This window comes from Callithrix jacchus, chromosome 5 (genome assembly GCF_049354715.1).
Source record: "Callithrix jacchus isolate 240 chromosome 5, calJac240_pri, whole genome shotgun sequence".
Classification (NCBI taxonomy): Eukaryota; Metazoa; Chordata; class Mammalia; order Primates; family Cebidae; genus Callithrix; species Callithrix jacchus.
The window spans coordinates 59,282,763-59,300,853 of record NC_133506.1 but is presented as its reverse complement, the minus strand read 5'-3'; the positions used below and the strand labels follow the sequence as shown (position 1 = coordinate 59,300,853).

General features: G+C 54.6%; 1 protein-coding gene across 1 annotated transcript in view; it reads left to right on the top strand.

Moving 5' to 3' along the window:
- The window catches only part of ZBTB46 (zinc finger and BTB domain containing 46), an 83,439-nt gene that overhangs the window by 18,279 nt on the left and 47,069 nt on the right, over window positions 1–18,091 (top strand). The window contains exon 2 of the mRNA XM_035302949.3: window positions 10,436–11,405. Coding sequence (XP_035158840.1) covers window positions 10,445–11,405 — 961 coding nt within the window. The 5' untranslated portion in view covers window positions 10,436–10,444. The remainder of the gene's footprint in view (window positions 1–10,435; window positions 11,406–18,091) is intronic.

Below are 18,091 nucleotides of genomic sequence, written 5' to 3'. Positions count from 1 at the left end.
TTCTGTGCCTCTCAGCCCTGGAGCTGCAAGCTGCTCTTGCCCTGGTGTCCCCGAGGCTCTGAGTCCTGGCAGCTCCTGGGTCTTCCCTCATAAATCAGGAATCATGGAGTTTTATTTCTTAAGGCAGACTTGGAGCCTGTCCTGGCTGAGTACTTGACACGGGAGGGCCTTCCCTGGGGGAGGCTCTGTCTCCCTCCCATGCTGGAGGCGATCAGGTCTCTTGGGGAGGCAGAACTTGCTTAGTGGCAGGAAGTAACCCCACCTCAGAACCCGGAGCCCAAGTACTGCCCAAGGTGGAAGAGCCTGGCCTTCCCCTCCCTCCCCCCAGAGCCGAGGCTCCTTGTGGGTCTGGATAACCCTGTCTATCCCCGCCTTGGACCTGCTTTCTGCCAGGCCTGCCCTGAAGCCCCCCTGAAGCCCTAGGCTCTGTGGCCTCTGCCTTCCCGCCCTGCCCTGGCAAGGGCGGCCTGAGTGGCCTACAGCATATGGGACCCCCTGACTGGTTCATTGCTGGGGCCCTTCAAGTCCCCCACAGGCCCCCCTCTATCTGTGCTATGTGGATGTGGAGCCTGAGGACTCCCCCGTGGAAGGCAGCTGGTGGTGAAATGCAGTGGGCTGGGTGGGGTCCTCACTGCACTGATGGAGGGTGCTCCACTGCTCACTCAGGTGGCTCGTTCATTTAGTAGAGATGGGGTTTCACCATGTTGGCCAGGCTGGTCTTGATCTCCTGACCTCGGGATGAGAGGGCTCAGGACCACTGTTGTTGTGCATGGCAGGATTCACCTCAGCAGATCTGACCCGTTCCAGTGTATTGCCGGATGCCCCGTCCGTAACCGAGAGGAGCGACCAGGAGCTCAGCTGCCTGTTACAATCAAGTGTGGTTTGGGCTGGGCGCCATGGGTCACACCTGTAATCCCAGCTACTTGGGAGGCTGGGGCAGGAGAATCTCTTGAACTGGGGAGGTGGAGGTTGCAGTGAGCCGAGATCACGCCACTGCCCTCCAGCCTGGGTGACAGAGCGAGACTCTGTCTCAAAAAAAAAAATGTGGTTTGAAGATGGAAGCCAGGTCTAGGAGCTGGATGCCAGTCCAGCAGGAGGTACCTTCCCCTTTCTGTTCCCGACCCCACAAAACAAAGCATTTTCTTCTGGCTGACTTCCTCTAGGCCAAAGCAAAGCAGCTGGAAGTCCTAGATGGTCCCAGTAGGCTCGCTGGGTACAGGGCCCTGGGCCCTTGCAGAGCTCCTGACCCAGCCTTGCAAGCAGTTCCCCGGGGGAGGCTTCTCAGCCTGTGCCCTCTGGTCCTTTTCCATCCTTTCCTTTACCTGGGGTCTCCTTCCCTGGGCCCTGGGTCAGCAAGTCTGGAGCAACCTGCTGGCAGCTGCCACGTGGCCTCTACCTGGGCCCCCAGCGCAGAGCCTCCAGCTGCACCTGGCCCCACTACCCCATCTTGCTCTTCCTGATTCTGCAGCTCTCTGTGTACTGCATTCCCAGTCTCCTGCCAGACTCCCCCGGAGAGCTGAGTTCTTGGCCCTGAGTCCCAGCTGTCCTCCCTGCAGTCCGACTGCCCGGGGTCACAGGTGCAAAGCAGCCTCTCAAGGTTCTGAGCTGGGCCTCAGCTGAGCTGTCCCTGCTCCCGGTAACATGGTCCAGAAGGGCTCTGCTGGAGTGGCCACTTGGTGGTCCAGGGCTGGTGGGAAGGCCTGGCTGGGCTGGGCTGGGGCTCTGGGGCCCTTCTTTCCATACTGTCTGGTGGAAGAGCTGGGCTTCCCATGGGGAGGCCCAGGCCCACACGGGGCCTCACACATGGCCCAAACTGGGCACTGCTCCAGGCTTCCCCTGCGTGTGGCTGGTGGGTACCTGGCTGAGCCGGAGGGAGGCTGAGGCCTGGCGGTACTGAGGTGGGAATGGAAGCCCCTCTAGGCAGGGCCCCCCACGCCTCCAAGACCCTTCTGGCTGGGGCTGAGGTCGGGCAGGGCGGGGCAGTGAGGTGTTTGGAAAGGGGAAGTGTGCTCTGGCTGAGGACACCCCACAGAAGGAAGTGACTTTTGGCCGGTACAGTGGCTCACACCTGAAACCCCAGTGCTTTGAGAGGCCAGAGCGACAGGTTTACTTGAGTCCAGGAATTCCAAACCAGTCTGGGTGACGTGACAAAACCCCGTCTCTGCCAAATCAAAAAATTAGCTGGTGTGGTGTGTGCCCCTATGGTCCCAGTTGGTCAGGAGGCTGAGGTGGGAGGATCGCCTGAGCCTGGGAGGTGGAGGCTGCAGTGAGCCGAGATTGCTCCACTGCACTCCAGCCTGGGCGACAGAGTAAGACCCCATTTCAAAAACAAAAAGAAGGAAGTGGCGTTAGGCAGGTCTGGAAGGCGGAGGAGGCGGCCTGGGTATTGGAGCCAGGTTGGAGGAGAAGGAACTGAAAGGGGCCAGTGGGCAGGGAGGGTCGGGGCTGGCAGAGCCACAGATGGAGACCTGGGCAGCCCTTGCCAGCAATCACGGCATGACGTCTTCAGATGGTCATGTGGGGCTGTCATATGGAAAACCTAGTTCTCCATCGCCAGCGCCCACTTGCACACTGGATAATGAGCATTTGGATAATGCCACCTGTCTCACTGTCCAAAGACAACTCTGCTAACGTGTCTTGCTTGGAGTGCTGTCTAGTCAGGAGCTCGTTAAACAATTTTAAAATGCAACCATGAATTATGATAATGTGATGTACATAAAATTAATCTGTACAACAATATTCATGTCTTAACCTTGATTTTTTCAGAAGGTGGCAAACCATGAACACCTTGGTGTGAGGGGATGGTGCCCACGCCTGTTTCCAGGGGAGCTGGGTGGGGAGGGTTTCTCTCGAGAGTGAGTGGAGCTGCCCGTAAACAGACTGCGCCTCCTGCTGTCAGCGTCCGTGGCATCATGCCCGTTGGCGGCAGGACCTGGGGCTGCCACGTCAGAGGGCCACAAAGGGAAGGTCCTTAAACAACAGACATTTGTCTGGAGGCCGGAGGTCTGAGGTTCGGGCGCTGGCTGCCTGGTTCCTGGGAGGCCGGAGGTCTGAGGTTTGGGTGCCGGCCGCCTGGTTCCTGGGAGGGTGCTGGGGGTCTGCTCCCGGCCTCTCTTCAGCCTCCAGTGGGACCTCCGCTGCTGCCGCTTCGCACCAGCCTATGTCCAAATTTCTCCCCTTTTTAAGGGGTACCTGTTGTACTGGATTAGGGGCCCCCAGTAACCTCATCTTTTTTTTTTGAAATAGGGTCTCACTCCGTCACCCAGGCTGCAGAGCAGTGGCTCAATCTCGGCTCATTGCAGCCTCCGCCTCCCAGTTCACGTAATTCTCCTGCCTCAGCCTCCTGAATAGCTGGGATTATAGATGCGTGCCACCACTCTGGCTAATATTTGTATTTTTAGTAGAGGGGGGATTTTGCCATGTTGGTCAGGCTGGTCTTGAACTCCTGGCCTCAAGCAGTCCTTCCACCTCAGCCTCCCAAAGTGCTGGGATCACAGGCGTGAGCACCACACTTGGCCTTTTTTTTTCTGAGACATTGTCTTGCTCTGTCGCCCAGGCTGGAGTACAGTGGCTCAGTCTCGGCTCACTGCAACCTCCCTCCTGGGTTCCAGTAGTTTTCCTGCCTCAGCTTCCTGGGTAGCTGGGACTACAGGTATGCGCCACCGTGCCCAGGTAATTTTGTATTTTTAGTAGAGATGGGGTTTCACTGTGTTGGCCAGGCTAGTCTTGAACTCCCAACTTCAGGTGATCCACCCGCCTTGGCCTCCCAAAGTGCTGGGATTATAGGAGTGAGCCACCGCACCCAGCCAAGCTGGAACTAGAGTGGAGCTGCCAGCAGCTGGAGACACAGGCCATCTCTATCATCCCAGGCAGCCCCCGGCTAGCAGTCTGCCACTGTGTCCTCTCTTCTGTCTAGCGTTTCCTATACAGGGAATCACACGCTCGCCTTGGTGACTGGCTTCTCTTACTCAGCGTACTTGTGGGATAATCCATGTGGTGGATGTGACTCATATAGGGGAATGGAAGGCTGAGTAGGGAGGTGCCCCAGGGCGCCGAGGCCAGTCGTAGCCTAGCATTCCCTTCTCCCACCTGAGCTGCCTCTGTGGTTTGGAAGCGTCTCCTGTTCACCTGCTCACCTGCTGGTGCACATTTGAGTTGTTGCCAAGCCTTGGCTGTTCTGAGGGAAGCTGCTGTGAACATCGTGCATGAGTCTGCTGGGCGGATGTTTTTGCTTTTCTCGGGGAGGTATGCAGAGTTGTCGGGTCTGGTGGTGGTTAGCTTTGCTAAACTGTTTTCCACAGTAGCTTCACCATTTCATGTGCCCCAGCAGCTGAGAGGGCTCCAAGTGCTCTCGTTCTTGAGGACGTGCCTGTGAATAGCCCCTGCACTCCAGCCTGGGCAACATAGTGAGACCCTGTCTCTAAACAAAAAAAGAAAAAGAAAAAAAATAATTCACTGAGTGTGGTGGTGTGCACCTGTGGTCCTAGCTACTCAGGAGGCTGAGGTGGGAGGATTGCTTGAACCCAGGAGGCAGAGGCTGCAGTGAGCCCTGATCATGCCACTGCACTCCAGCCTGGGTGGCTGAGTGGCATCTTGTCCGAAAACAAAACCGCTTTTCCAAAATAATTATGAAGAGCAGTTCCTAGAGTAGCTGAGTTGAACTTGGTCTGGACAGATGGCTGTGGCCACCTCTGTCCTTCCCAGAGCCCTCCTGGCCTCTGGCAGTTTGGTTCTAGAGTTAAGCGTATCTCGCTTCCACTTTTAAATGGTGATTTATCTGTTAAGATTATTATTATTATTTTTTGAGACAGTCTTGCTCTGTCGCCCAGGCTGGAGTGCAATGGCGCCATCTTGGTTCACTGCAGCCTCTGCCTCCCAGGCCCAAGTGATTCTCCCACCTCAGCCTCGAGGGTAGCTGGAATTACAGGTGCCTGCCGCCACGCCTGGCTATAATTTGTATTTTAGTAGAGATGGGGTTTCACCACGTTACCCAGACTGGGCTCAAACTCTTGACCTCAGATGATCCACTCGCCTCGGCCTCCCAAAGTGCTGGGATTACAGATAGGAGCCACCATGCCTGGCCTTAAGCAACATTTTAAATGAAATGTTTAATTGGAACCTAACCGAAATTCAGGTTTCAAGTCAGAGGTAAAGCAGTGAGATTCAGTGTGGATGTGGTTGGTAAAACAGTGTGAGCTGGTGTTTGAGAGGCATGTGTTTATGCCTGTGGAGCTGCTGGGAAGCAGAGTGGGCTGGAATGCAACCAGGCACTGGGGTGGACAACGCAGTGTGCCAGGCACGGCCAGCAGGGGGCACCTGAGGCCTCCACCCTCCCGCCTGCAGGGGATGCAGCCAGGCCTGTGTCCTGTGCTGAGCAGGCGGCCGCAGCGGGTGGATGCCGCAGACGCGCCCCTGCCTGAATCGCACCTGCTGTTTTACATTTTCATTAGAACAAACAGCCTTCGTGACAGAGCTCCTTAGGGACACAGGGAAAAATAACCCCACCCTGCTCCCTAAATAAATGATTTGAACACACTGCAGCAAATGAAATATATCCATAGAAGTTTTCAGATTTCACTGCTCCACGTCTTGTGACATGGGAATCTGTCTAGGCTGTGGCCAGCGCACACTCGTCCTCACTTGTCCAGGCTGCATGTAACATGTCTAGGCTGTGGTCAGGGCACGTTTGTCCTTGCGTGTCCAGGCTGCGTGTAACGTGTCCAGGCTGCGGCCCGGGTGTGCTCGTCCTTACGTGTTCAGGCTGCGTGTAACATGTCCAGGCTGTGTGTAATGTGTCCAGGCTGTGGCGAGGGCATGCTCTTCCTCACATGTCCAGGCTGCGTGTAACGTGTCCAGGCTGTGGCGAGGGCATGCTCCTCCTCACGTGTCCAGGCTGTGTGCAACGTGTCCAGGCTGTGTGTAACGTGTCCAGGCTGTGGCCAGGGCGGGCTCCTCCTCATGTGTCCAGGCTCTGTGTAACATGTCCAGGCTATGGCCAGGACGCATTCATCCTCACGTGAAAGGGTTGGACTGGGTAGGAAATGTGCGTCCTCAACAGCAGTGAGTCTTCAAAGGCTCTCAATGATGGGCACCTGTCACCTTCCGGAGTCTGCTGTACAGAGAATTTGGGATGGGCACTGCCACTTCCAAGATGGCCCTAGGGCCACTGGGAGGAGGAGGATGGAAGCCATGTTTGGCGGAGCAGGCAATGCTGCTGGAGATGCAGTGCCATGACCTTACTTCCCGGACCCCGGGGAGAGGCAGCAGGCCTGGTGCCATCACCGACTGCACAATGGTGGCAGCACCCAGGCTCGGAGCTGGAAGGACAGGCTTCTTGCTGAATCCCTCCCGGCAGCGCTGGTTTTGAGGCCCTCATTTGCTCAGCGTGCACCGTGGAGACCACCTCCCCCTCTCCTGGTGGCCGTTGGAGTTTGAAATGGCCCCCAAGAGCACAGTGGCCTGGTGCATTGCCAGCCTGGCAGGACGGGCCACATGCAGCCACCCTTGCTGCCCGCACAGTGTAACTGTGGACAGTGTCCCGTTCACCTGGGGCAGATCCCATATCGTGTAATTAACTCCACAGCATCCCGTGTACCTGGGGTGGGGGCCCGCACCATCTACCTGACTCCGCAGTGTCCTTGTAACTGGTTATCCACGGTGGGGGCAGAGCCGTTCGCGGGTTTGTGCCCCAGCACCTGCACGGGAAGGTGGCTTGTGAGTTTGGAGTATGGCTTCAGGTTGTTATGGTCACCAGAGTGGTTAATGATGATGTCGGTTTCATAAGCGATTGTTTGAAGTAGAAGGATCAAGATTCATGAGGTGTAAGTAAAGTAGACGCTAGGAGGCGGTGTTTGGAGGAGGCAGCAGAGGCGGCACCCTCTGAAGGTCTCAGGTGCTGTCAGTACAGCCCCAGATCCCCCTGCCCCTTGGTCCCTGCAGCCTGCAGCACCCACCCTGTGCAGACTTGGCATCTGTACCCCAGTGTGGGTCGGGAGCTCCTCTCCGAAAGGGCCCCTCACGCACGGGGAGTGCCACAGGGGAACCTGAGATGCACCAAGTGCCTGTGAGCCTGTGAGGTATCCACAGGTGTGTCCAGCAAAGAGCTGTGTGTCCCATGAATGCACCTGTCCGCCCACAGGTGTGTCCTGTGAATAGAGGCGTGTCCTGTGGCCAGGTGTGTCCATTAGATGGTATACCCCTCCAGGGCAGAGCATGTAACTAACTCCACAGTGTCCCTTGCACCTGGGGGGCGCTTCCCACAAAGAATACAGGTTGTGTGCTGAGCACTAGGGCCTGTGTGGCCCCGGGGTGCTTCTGTTTTGGGGTTGCAGCTGCTCTTTTACTGCAGTGGGGTTGACATGGCTCAGGAGCGGATTTCTGATGATGAGAGATGATCAGATTTGAAATGTAAATTCAGGTATTCTCCTAGAACCTCCCTGGCGCTCAGAGAGATTATGTGTATTCTTAATGTTTCTATAGCAGACTGATCTCTTTGGAAGATTATCGTTTTTGTCTGGGTGTGTTGGTTCACACCTGTCATTCCAATGCTTTTGGGAGGTCAAGGCGGGAGGATCGTTTGAGTCTGAGTTTGAGACCAGCCTGGGCAACAAAGCAAGACTCCTGTCTCTACAAAAAATGAAAAAGTTAGCCAGGCACTGGAGTGTGTGCCTGTGGTCCCAGCTACTCAGGTAGCTGAGGCAGGAGGATTGCTTGAGCCCAGGAGTTGGAGAATGCCGTGAGCTGAGATTGCGCCACTGCAAAGATTACTTTTGTCTTTTTAGTGGACAGAAAACGTTTTGCCCAAATGAAAATTTTACTGTTTTTTAAACTATAAAATCTCTGAGTACATAACTGATTTTAAGTTTCCCTGATTGGATAATTTATTTCAGAACTTTTGATTTGAGGTGAACTTACATAGACGTTTGAACTGTTGTGAGGCAGTCACTGCTTCTGTAAAATCTCTGACATTTTTTTTCTTTTCATCATTCTCCTTAATTCTTACAGGCTCTGTTTTCCTGAGGCATAAAGAGATGTTTTATTCATGTAGGAAATCAAATATGATCGTTCGGCTTCCTGGCCTGAATACAGGGTACCTGGAGCCTTTGACATATCCCGTCACATGGCCCGAAGCCAGGTGTCAGTTGTGGACCTCCCAGCTTGGGGATTCAGTGGTGGTTTTCCTGGATTTGATGTGTGTTCTGGCCCCTTCCCCGATGCTTAGTTCATCTTGGTGAAGCTGCACCTGGTGGAACACCTGCTGCCTCGCTCTCCCCAAACCCCTGGGTCATCCCCACACTCCTTGGGCCTCAAGGCCCTTGGGTCTAGAGCCAACAGGTGGTCTCAGCATGTGACCCTCCCCGCACCTGCTCTGAACATGATTTGTCTTCCTTTTCAGTGGCCCCTTGTTGGGGCAGGTTCTGCTGCTGGTACACACATAGTGGTGCTTATGTAGGAGAACTGCGTTTGCCTCCGGCCCTCATGTCCGAGGCCAGTGTGGTGCAGGATGAGGCCTCTGTTCTCTGCCATGGCCCCCGTGTTGAGGTAGCACCTGGAGTCAGGTGGGGGCCTGGTCTTGGCATCACGGGGGCTAGAGGCCTGGCCTGTAATGGTCAGCGGTCATGGCTCTCACAGTCCTTGTGCCCAGCGGGAAGGGAGTGAAGGGGAGGCCAGGCTGGGTCTTCTGCAGCATGTCTCCTGCCAGGCAACACCTGTTGTGGGGGGCTGGAGACCCCACAGCATCTAAGTTGGGGATGGTCCGGGACCCTGAAGGCAGAGACAGGGAGGGACAGAAGCCTCTTTTCTCCCTCATTTTCCCACCTGTGAAACGTGAGGGAATAATTACTTTTCCCCGGACATTTTAGGCCGGGCACGGTGGCTCACACTTGTAATCCCAGCACTTTGGGAGGCCGAGGTGGGTGGATCACCTGAGGTCAGGAGCTGGAGACCAGCCTGGGCAACATGGTGAAACCCATCTCTACTAAAATACAAAAAATTATCCGGTGTGATGGCATGTGCCTGTAGTCCCAGCTGCTTGGGAGGCCAAGGCAGGAGAATTGCTTGAACCCAGGAAGCGGAGGTTGCAGTGAGCCAAGATCATACCACTGCACTTCAGCCTGGGCAACAGAGCAAGACTCTGTCTCTGGGAAAAAAAGTTTGGTAATGACTAAGGAAAGGTGTGTGTGTCGTAACAAGTCTGAGCGCAGGAGTGTGTGACACAAAGCTGCCGACCCCCTAGCTCCAACCCCGTCCCCCATGAGGGCTGCATGTGGCCATTTGAGGGGGTCTTTGTGGAAAGGGGGTGGAATAGTCCCACACTTGCTTAGTTTTCTCCTATTAAACACATTTGACATTTCAGGTGAGCCCTACTCAACTCAACAGTTGGAAAATGCGGTTTGTAATGGAGGAGACCCAACCACTGCTCCTTTCCCAGGGAGGACTGTGGGTGAACATGTCCCAGCAGTTCATCCGTAGAAGTTCTGGGCCCCTAGGTGCTAGATGTGGCCTCACTTGGAAACGGGGTCACTTTGGGAGTGGCCCCTGACTACCAGGCGACTGTCGTCCTTGTGAAAGGGTGACACTGGGACACATGTGCACTAGGAGAAGCCACATTAAGACAGCAGAGGTTGTGTACACAGGACACAGCCATGGCAATGGGTTGAAACGGACGTCCCCGGCTCGGCCAGCATCCTGATTCTGGACTTGGGAACACATTTCTGTTGTGTAGGCCATCCGGGCGATGGCCTCTCATTAGGGCAAGATTCTTGAGTCTAAGGAGAGACGGGAGCGACGCCGGGGTGGGGCGGGGCGGGGCGGGGGCACCAAATTCAGAAATGATTCTGTGTGTCCCTCGACTTTTCAAGGCAGGGCCATCTTTGGCGCGTCTCAGATGACTGGAGGCCGGCAGCCTCAGGGCCTGAGCTCCCTCTGGCCCTGTCCCAGTGCTGGGCAGCGACCAGCCCTAAGCCAGAAATCTCCCTCCTGCAGGAGCCTTGAGCTGGTTTAAGCCCAGAGTTTTGGAAATTTTCAGGACTAAGGCTATGAATGCTTTAAATCCTTATTGGTCTGTGGGTTTTTTTTGTGTAGGAAATTTTATTCTTTTTTCTTAAGAATGTTTCTTTAAGCGTGAGGGATGGCCACAGCGTGGGTCATTTAACTGAGTTCTCAGTTCGGGTAACAGTTGCTTGAGCTGTGGCTGGGTGTTTTATCATTGCCGGGATATGCAAGTTGCTGCGTGTAGGATTCTGTTCAGATCCTCATTAGCCGTGGGCGGAAACTCACCGCAGACGTCCCACTCTGGTCGCGCTGGTGCCCTCCGGTGTTTGCTGCCCTGCACAGCCCTCCTGCTGCACCCGAGCCCCGCCCAGCGTCTCCTGTGCTGCCTCTTACGGCCTCCGCCTGTGCTTAGCTTGGGTAACTCTTGTTCTTACCTCCACAGAGTCTGTAGATGAGGCGACACCAGAGCTTCCAAATGAACGACCGGAAGGAAGATATGGAAATCGCGTCCCACTACCGGCACCTGCTGCGGGAGCTCAATGAGCAGAGGCAGCACGGCGTCCTGTGTGACGTCTGCGTGGTCGTAGAGGGCAAGGTTTTCAAGGCACACAAGAACGTCCTGCTGGGCAGCAGCCGCTACTTCAAGACGCTCTACTGTCAGGTGCAGAAGACGTCGGAGCAGGCCACGGTCACGCACCTAGACATCGTCACGGCGCAGGGCTTCAAGGCCATCATTGACTTCATGTACTCTGCACACCTGGCACTCACCAGCAGGAACGTCATCGAGGTCATGTCCGCCGCCAGCTTCCTGCAGATGACAGACATCGTGCAAGCGTGCCATGACTTCATCAAGGCTGCGCTGGACATCAGCATCAAGTCCGACGCTTCGGATGAGCTTGCAGAGTTTGAGATCGGTGCCTCGTCCAGCAGCAGCACGGAAGCGCTCATCTCGGCCGTGATGGCCGGAAGGAGCATCTCCCCATGGCTGGCACGGCGAACAAGTCCTGCCAATTCTTCTGGAGACTCGGCCATCGCCAGCTGTCATGACGGAGGGAGCAGCTACGGGAAGGAGGACCAGGAGCCCAAGGCCGACGGCCCTGACAATGTTTCCTCGCAGTCCCTGTGGCCTGGAGACGTGGGCTACGGGCCTCTGCGCATCAAGGAAGAGCAGATCTCCCCACCTCAGTATGGAGGGAGTGAGCTGCCTTCTGCCAAGGACAGCGTGGTGCAGAACTCCTTCTCGGAGCAGAGTGCTGGCGATGGCTGGCAGCCTACAGGCCGCAGGAAGAATCGGAAGAACAAAGAGACTGTCCGACACATCACGCAGCAGGTGGAGGATGACAGCCGGACCAGCTCCCCAGTGCCGTCCTTCCTGGCGACGTCAGGGTGGCCGCTCAGCAGCCGAGACTCAAGTAAGCCTTTTGCTTGTTCCGAGACTCAGCGGCCCTGGGGTGTCCAGGCCTCGTGGCGGTGCACTGTGGGGACGGGTGACGCATGTCCAGGCTCACACCGATGGCTTCCTGGGGTCACTTTCTTTTACAGGAAGTGGTTGTGACCGCAGGGAATGCAGCTGTGCATCTCAAAGGCCAGGGTAGCACCAGGGCCCCCGGAGACCCTGCATATCTGTCCCTGTTGGCACAGCGCTGGCGTCACCCACACACAGGGGCTGCCTGGGCTGGGCCCCTCCGAAGCCAAAGGGGCGTGAGTGGGGTGATTCCTGGAGGGGCCCCTTCAGCCCTGGTGAGGGCGTGGCCTGCAGGGTCCACTTCCCTGGCCTGTGGGACTGTCCCATGAGCCCCAGCGGGGGTAACAGCTGGCCACTTACCAGGGTGGCCTTCAGTCCAGGCTTTTCATCTGGTAACTTCGGCTTTTGGTCGCTGTTGCTATAGTGAATGTTGAACAGACACATCTTGTGAGCACACTCTGCCCTTAGCACCTCAGTGCACCTTTACTGGGGGTCTGAGGGGTTACAGCTGTGAAGCAGCCTTTCACGGGAAGGGGGTTTGTATTTGCTGACAAGTGTGGGTTCTGCCTGTCTAAACCAACAGATGGTGTTTGTTTCTTTTCTTTTTTCTTTTTTGAGACAAGTCTTGCTCTGTCACCCAGGCTGGAGTGCAGTGGAGCAATCTCAGCTCACTGAAACATCCACCTCCCGGTTTCAAGTGATTCTCCTGCCTCAGCCTCCCAAGTAGCTGGGATTACAGGTGCCTGCCACCACGCCCGGCTGATTTTTTTTGTATTTTAGAAGAGACAGGGTTTTGCCATGTTGGCCATAGTGGTCTCGATCTCCTGACCTTGTGATCCACCAGCCTTGGCCTTCCAAAGTGTTGGCATTACAGGTGTGAGCCACCACGCCCGGCCTTTTTTCTTTTTGAGACAGTCTCTTTCTCTCACCCAGGCTGAGAGTGCAATATGGCTCACTGCAACTTCTGCCTCCCAGGTTCAAGCGATTCTCCTGCCTCAGCCTTGTGAGTAGCTGGGATTACAGGCGTGTGACACCACGTCCGGCTAATTTTTGTAATTTCAGTAGAGACGGGGTTTCACCATGTTGGCCAGGCTGTCAAGCTCCTGACCTCAGGTGACTCTTCCGCCTTGGCCTCCCAAAGTGCTGGGATTACTCACGGTGTGAGCCACTGTGCCCAGCTGATGTGTTTTTCCTACACCGCATGATGTAGGGTCTTGCCTTGGGTCCTGCCTGTTACTTACTGCAAAGGGGCTCTGAGTTTAGCTTTGCTGAAGCTGGACGTCACCACTGGAATGGCTATCTCCTATGTGTCTTCCAGACTTGCAAATAATAAATTAAATGTTCGCTGAATACTGGCCACTATTCCTGGTGCTGAGCATGTAATATTAATAATAACTGTGGGGATTTGGCGTCTGCCCTTTTCCCCAGGCTACAACCCAATTCAAGGAAGGCTATTTGGAGTTGGGTGTGGTGGTGCTTGTGCCTCTAGTTGCAACTGCTTGGGAGGCTGAGGCAGGAGGATGGCTTGAGCCCAGGAGGTCCAGGCTGCAGTGAGCCATGATCCTGTTGCTTCCCTTCAGCCTGGACAACAGAGCCAGACCCTGTTTCTTAATAAAAAAGGAAGGAATGGAGGCTTCCTAGCAGGTACTGCCCATGGGGAGCTCCTCCAGGGTGAAGCCAAGAAATCAACGTGGGGGTACATGAGTGGACGGAGGACGAAAGGCAGCAAACCGCAGGGTTGAGAGCCCTGAAAAATGTTGCAGGTGCCAAGTGTGTGTGGGTGGCATGGCTGGGAGAGGCTGCCTGCTCCCCTGGCTGGAGGGCTTCCTGGGCAGGGTGGGCATGGCCTCTTCTCCTGACCCTGGTTCCTGTCCATCTCTGAGAGATCTCTGAGAGCCAGGAGTGAACGCAGCCCAATACGTTAGCTTTTATCATTGTGGTAGAATATACATAACATAAACTTTACCTTTTTAACCATTTTAAATGTACATTTCACCGGCATGAAGTACAGTCCTGTGTTGCTTGATGACAGGGATAGTTTCTAAGAAATGCATCGTCAGGTGATCCTGTTGCTCTGGGATCAGGATCATGGAGCACTCGGCACAGACGTTTGGGAAGTGCTGCCAATTACAGGCCCGGCACGAACCCCCCAGTGCAACGAACCCGCTGCAGGCAGCTGTGACGCCATGGGAAGTGTCTGTAGAAAGGGTGGGTGTAAAACATAACAGCATGCCTGGGTAGAGCACCTGCAGTGAGCGGAGCTTGCCGGCCTGGAGCTGCTCTGGGTGAGCAAGTGGTGAGTGAGCGTGAAGGCTGAGGATGCGACTGTGCCCTGCTGGAGACTTATAAACACTGTGCGGAGCCTACACTCAACTTACTTTTTTACTTTGTGCTAGGATCCCCCAATGGCTATGATGTCACCAGGTGACAGGAATTTCCCAGCTTCATTCTCATCTATAGAACCACGATGGGACCACTGTCGTTATCTGTGGTCTGTCCTCCTGTGGCACATGAAGCTGTTATGCAATCAGAACTTTTCCATCATCCCAAAGGGAAACTGTATCCATGACGCAGGACCTTTCCCTTGCCTCTACCCCACCTGTGGGTAAACGCTCTTCTGGGTTGACATAATGTAGCTTTCGTTAGAGTGAGAGCTGTTCTACGTTTTCACAATGTAGCTTTTATTCATTCTCCTTCTGTTGTTTGCCCTGCACTGAACTATGACCAAGCCCTGGATGTTCAGTAAAAGATGGTGGTGGAGTATAGTAGCTCACTCCTGAATCCCTTTTGGAGGCACTTTGGGAGGCCGAGGCAGGAGGATGGATCCGTTGAGGCCAGGAGTTTGGGACTATCCCGGGCAAAGTGGTGAAATCCCATCTCCAACACACAGCTAGGTGTGGCTGGGCATGGTGGTTCATGCCTGGAATCCCAGCACTTTGGGAAGCTGAGGTGCATGGATCACTTGAGGTCAGAAGTTGAAGACCAGCTTGGCCAATGTGGTGACTCACTGTCTCTACTAAAAATACAAAAATTGGCCAGGCGTGGTGGCTCACGCCTGTAATCCCAACACTTTGGGAGGCTGAGGCGGGCAGATCATGAGGTCAAGAGATAGAGACCATCCTGGTCAACATGGTGAAATCCTGTCTCTGCTAAAAATACAAGAATTAGCTGGGTGTGGTGGCACGCGCCTGTAGTCCCAGCTACTTGGGAGGCTGAGGCAGGAGAATTGCTTGAACCCAGGAGGCGGAGGTTGCAGTGAGCCGAGATTGTGCCATTGCACTCCAGTCTGGGCAACAAGAGCAAAACTCTGTCTCAAAAAAAAAAAAAAAAAACCCACAAAAATTAGCCAGGCGTGGTAGCTGGTGCCTGTAGTCCCAGCTACTCCAGAGACTGAGGTAGGAGAATTGCTTGAATTAGGGAGGCAGAGGTTGCAGTGGGCTGAGATCACACCACTGCACTCCAACCTGGGTAACAAAACAAGGCTCTGTCAAAAAATTTAGGTGTGGTGGCTCCTGCAGTGTCCCAGCTGTTCAGGAGGCGGAGGTGGGAGGATCACCTGAGCCTGGGAGGTCGAGGCTGCATTGAGCTGTGATCACGCCACTGCATTCCTGCCTGGGCAGCAAACTGCAACCCTGTCTCAAAAACAAAACAAAAAACTCGAAACAAACAAGAAACACAGCAATTGGTTTAACTCGGGGTTTCTCAGCCTCAGACTGAATTGCGCTCCATTGTGGCACTGTCCTGGGCACTGCAAGGTGTCAGCAGCACCCCTGGCCTCCACCCACAGATGCCAGGAACACTTGCCTTTGGTTCCCCCGTTGGTACAACCGAAAATGTCTGCAGACATTACCGGTTGGGAAAATTGTTTCTCTCTCTGCTGCTGTACATGTGGAGGGTGTACAGGCAGCAGGCCAGGGGCAGTGGCCTTTCCATCTGTTCGTAACTGTTTATAATCTTCCCTTAGCTCCAACAAAACCTGAGAAGCAGTGGTCCCTGGCAAGTGGCATGGCTTTGGGGGGAGTATTGTGGTATTTTCAGATGTGCTGCAGGGTCTGACGTCATGCAGACCCCTCCCACCGGTCCAGGGACGCCTTGAGTGCCTCTGCGTGAGTCACTGGCAGGGGCCGGTGCTGGACACCTTTATATTATGAGAGTCGATCCAGGCACTGAGAAGTAGTGCACTCCCTGAGCCTGTGGGCTGAATGCTTTAAATGCAGTTGTCAAGCAGAAGGTGTTTTTAGAATCCAACAAGTGATTTTGGCTGTGTACTTTTGTTAGAGTCTTAAATCCCTGGGGTTTCCAAGGCAACTGCAAAACTCTTCCCATTAGATGATTCTGAGTTGCTAAGGCGAGGACACAAGGCTGTGAGCTCCAAGAGGGTGTTCTGCCCACGCCGTGGCAGCCGCTGACTCCCCGAGCTCAGTCCTCTGCCCAGGCCCTCAGGCCAGGATTTGAAAGCAAATCGTGATCCCATGGAGGTCAGTTTGTTTCCATAAGATTTATTACATCGTAGAGAAGAGGGTTTTAAATTCTCATCACATTTATAGAAGCAAAGGCTATTTTATTTTTTATTTTTGAGACAGAGCTTCGCCCAGGCTGGAGTGCGTTCACGAAATCTCAGCTCACTGTAGCCTCTGCCTCCCAGGTTCAAGCAATTTTCTTGCCTCAACCTCCAAATAGCTGGGATTACAGGCACCCACCACCATGCCCGGCTAATTTTTGTATTTTTGGTAGAGACGCGGTTTTGCCATATTGGCCAGGTTGGTCTTGAACTCCTGATCTCAGGTGATCTGCTTGCCTCAGCCTCCCAAAGTGCTGGGATTGCAGGTATGAGCCACCGTGCCTGGCCACACAGTCCCTTTTCTAAGGACACATGTCAAGTGGTCACTGTGGATCATTCAGTGGGGATGCCCCAACCCTTCTCTGTGTTGTCCCAGCTCCTGGCGACCCCAGGGCCTGTTTGTTTAAAGAGTGATTTTCTAAATAGGAGGCCAAATGCATTCTAACTTGCAGCTTCCAAGAAACAATATCCCTTGACATTTATTTCTGAGTTGCAGCAGTTCACTTCTGTGAGAACTTGTGGGAAATTGCATTAAAATGTGCAGATTCCTGTGTGTAGCTATGGGATGGGCAGGCAGGCCCCATGCCTCCCAGGCCCTGGCCTCTTCTTTTCATCTGTGGAGGGAGCACAGTAGGGACCTGGGAGGTGACTGGGGAGGTCTTGACAAAGTGGATATGTAGCTACTACTTGAGAAGATGGTAAAGGAACAGCCAAAGTGTCCCAATTAGATGCACCCACACATGCCTGAAAAGTGCTGTTGCAGTCACATGTGTCTTATAAAGTGTATACTTGAACCCTGATGTGGTGGGAACTGGACATGTTGGAACTTTTAAGCATACATGTTAAGTTGGAACTGTGGGAGCTCCAGGTGGGGGGCGACAGCCTCTCGGGTACCCAGTGCTGCTGTAAGCCTCCTGTCTGCTCCGGGTGGGGAGCGAGGGTCCCAGCTCTCAGGGTTGGGAGGTCTTCGAGCTGTTTCTTGGACCAGGCCGGCCTGCCTCTGGCGAGGACCAGAGTTTCTCTTCCTTTGTGCTGACAGCAGCTCCTCACAGCCCCTGGAGCGCCTTGCTGGGGGTGAAGCAGGAACTGGCAAGCAGGTTAGAGGTGGGTATGGCCGTGGCTGTGTTCCCTTCTGGTGTTTTCTCCTTCTCTCCACGAAGGTTGGGGAGGAGGAACCCCAACGTTCTCAGCCGTCCTGACCACGTGAGGGCAGAGAGTTGCCTCTGAGGTTACGTCCACGTAGGGACTCCCGTCCAGAATGCCTGTGGCATCTTGGGCCTCCTGGCACCCGACAGCACCAAGGTCCCCCCCGTGGCCTCCTGAACATCGGTTTGCCACCTGAATGCCTTTCATGGCCCGTTTCAGCAGCGTGGCAGATCTGGTTGTGTCTGTTGAAGAAAATTATCTGCACTTGGGATGGCCTTTGTACTTTTTGGGTGAAAGGGTTTCGACCACAGATGGCATCATGTGCTTTGGTTGGTGGTGGGTGGGAAGGGCGCCTGGCTCCACACGCCGGTCCCACAGCCACTCAGAGGCACTGTGCTTGGCAGTTTTCATCCACCCCCTGTTCAGTCCTGTCCTGGGAAGCTGGAGAACTCGTCTGTGCCTTCTCTAGATGTTTTTTCTTTCAGCTATGAGCAGAATTACCTGCAGTCAGTTCTGACCATAATACAGCCTGTTGGGGGAGCAGCTGGTGACTGGGGCAGAGACAGTAACACCCTTCACAGGAACATGGCTGCTTTTTGTTTTTGTTTTATTATTTATTTATTTTTGAGATGCAGTTTTACTCTAGTTGCCCAAGCTAGAGTGCAGTGGCGTGATCTCGGCTCGCTGCAACCTCCGCCTCCTGGGTTCAAGGATTCTCCTGCCTCAACCTCCCAAGTAGCTGGGACTACAGGTGCGTGCCACCGCCCCCAGCTAGTTTTTGTATTTTTAGTAGAGACGGGGGTTCACCATGTTGGCCAGGCTGGTCTTGAACTCCTGACCTCAGGCGATCTGCCCACCTTGGCCTCCCAGTGCTGGGATTATAGGCGGGAGCCACTGCGCCTGGCCCTTTCTGCTATTTTTTTTGA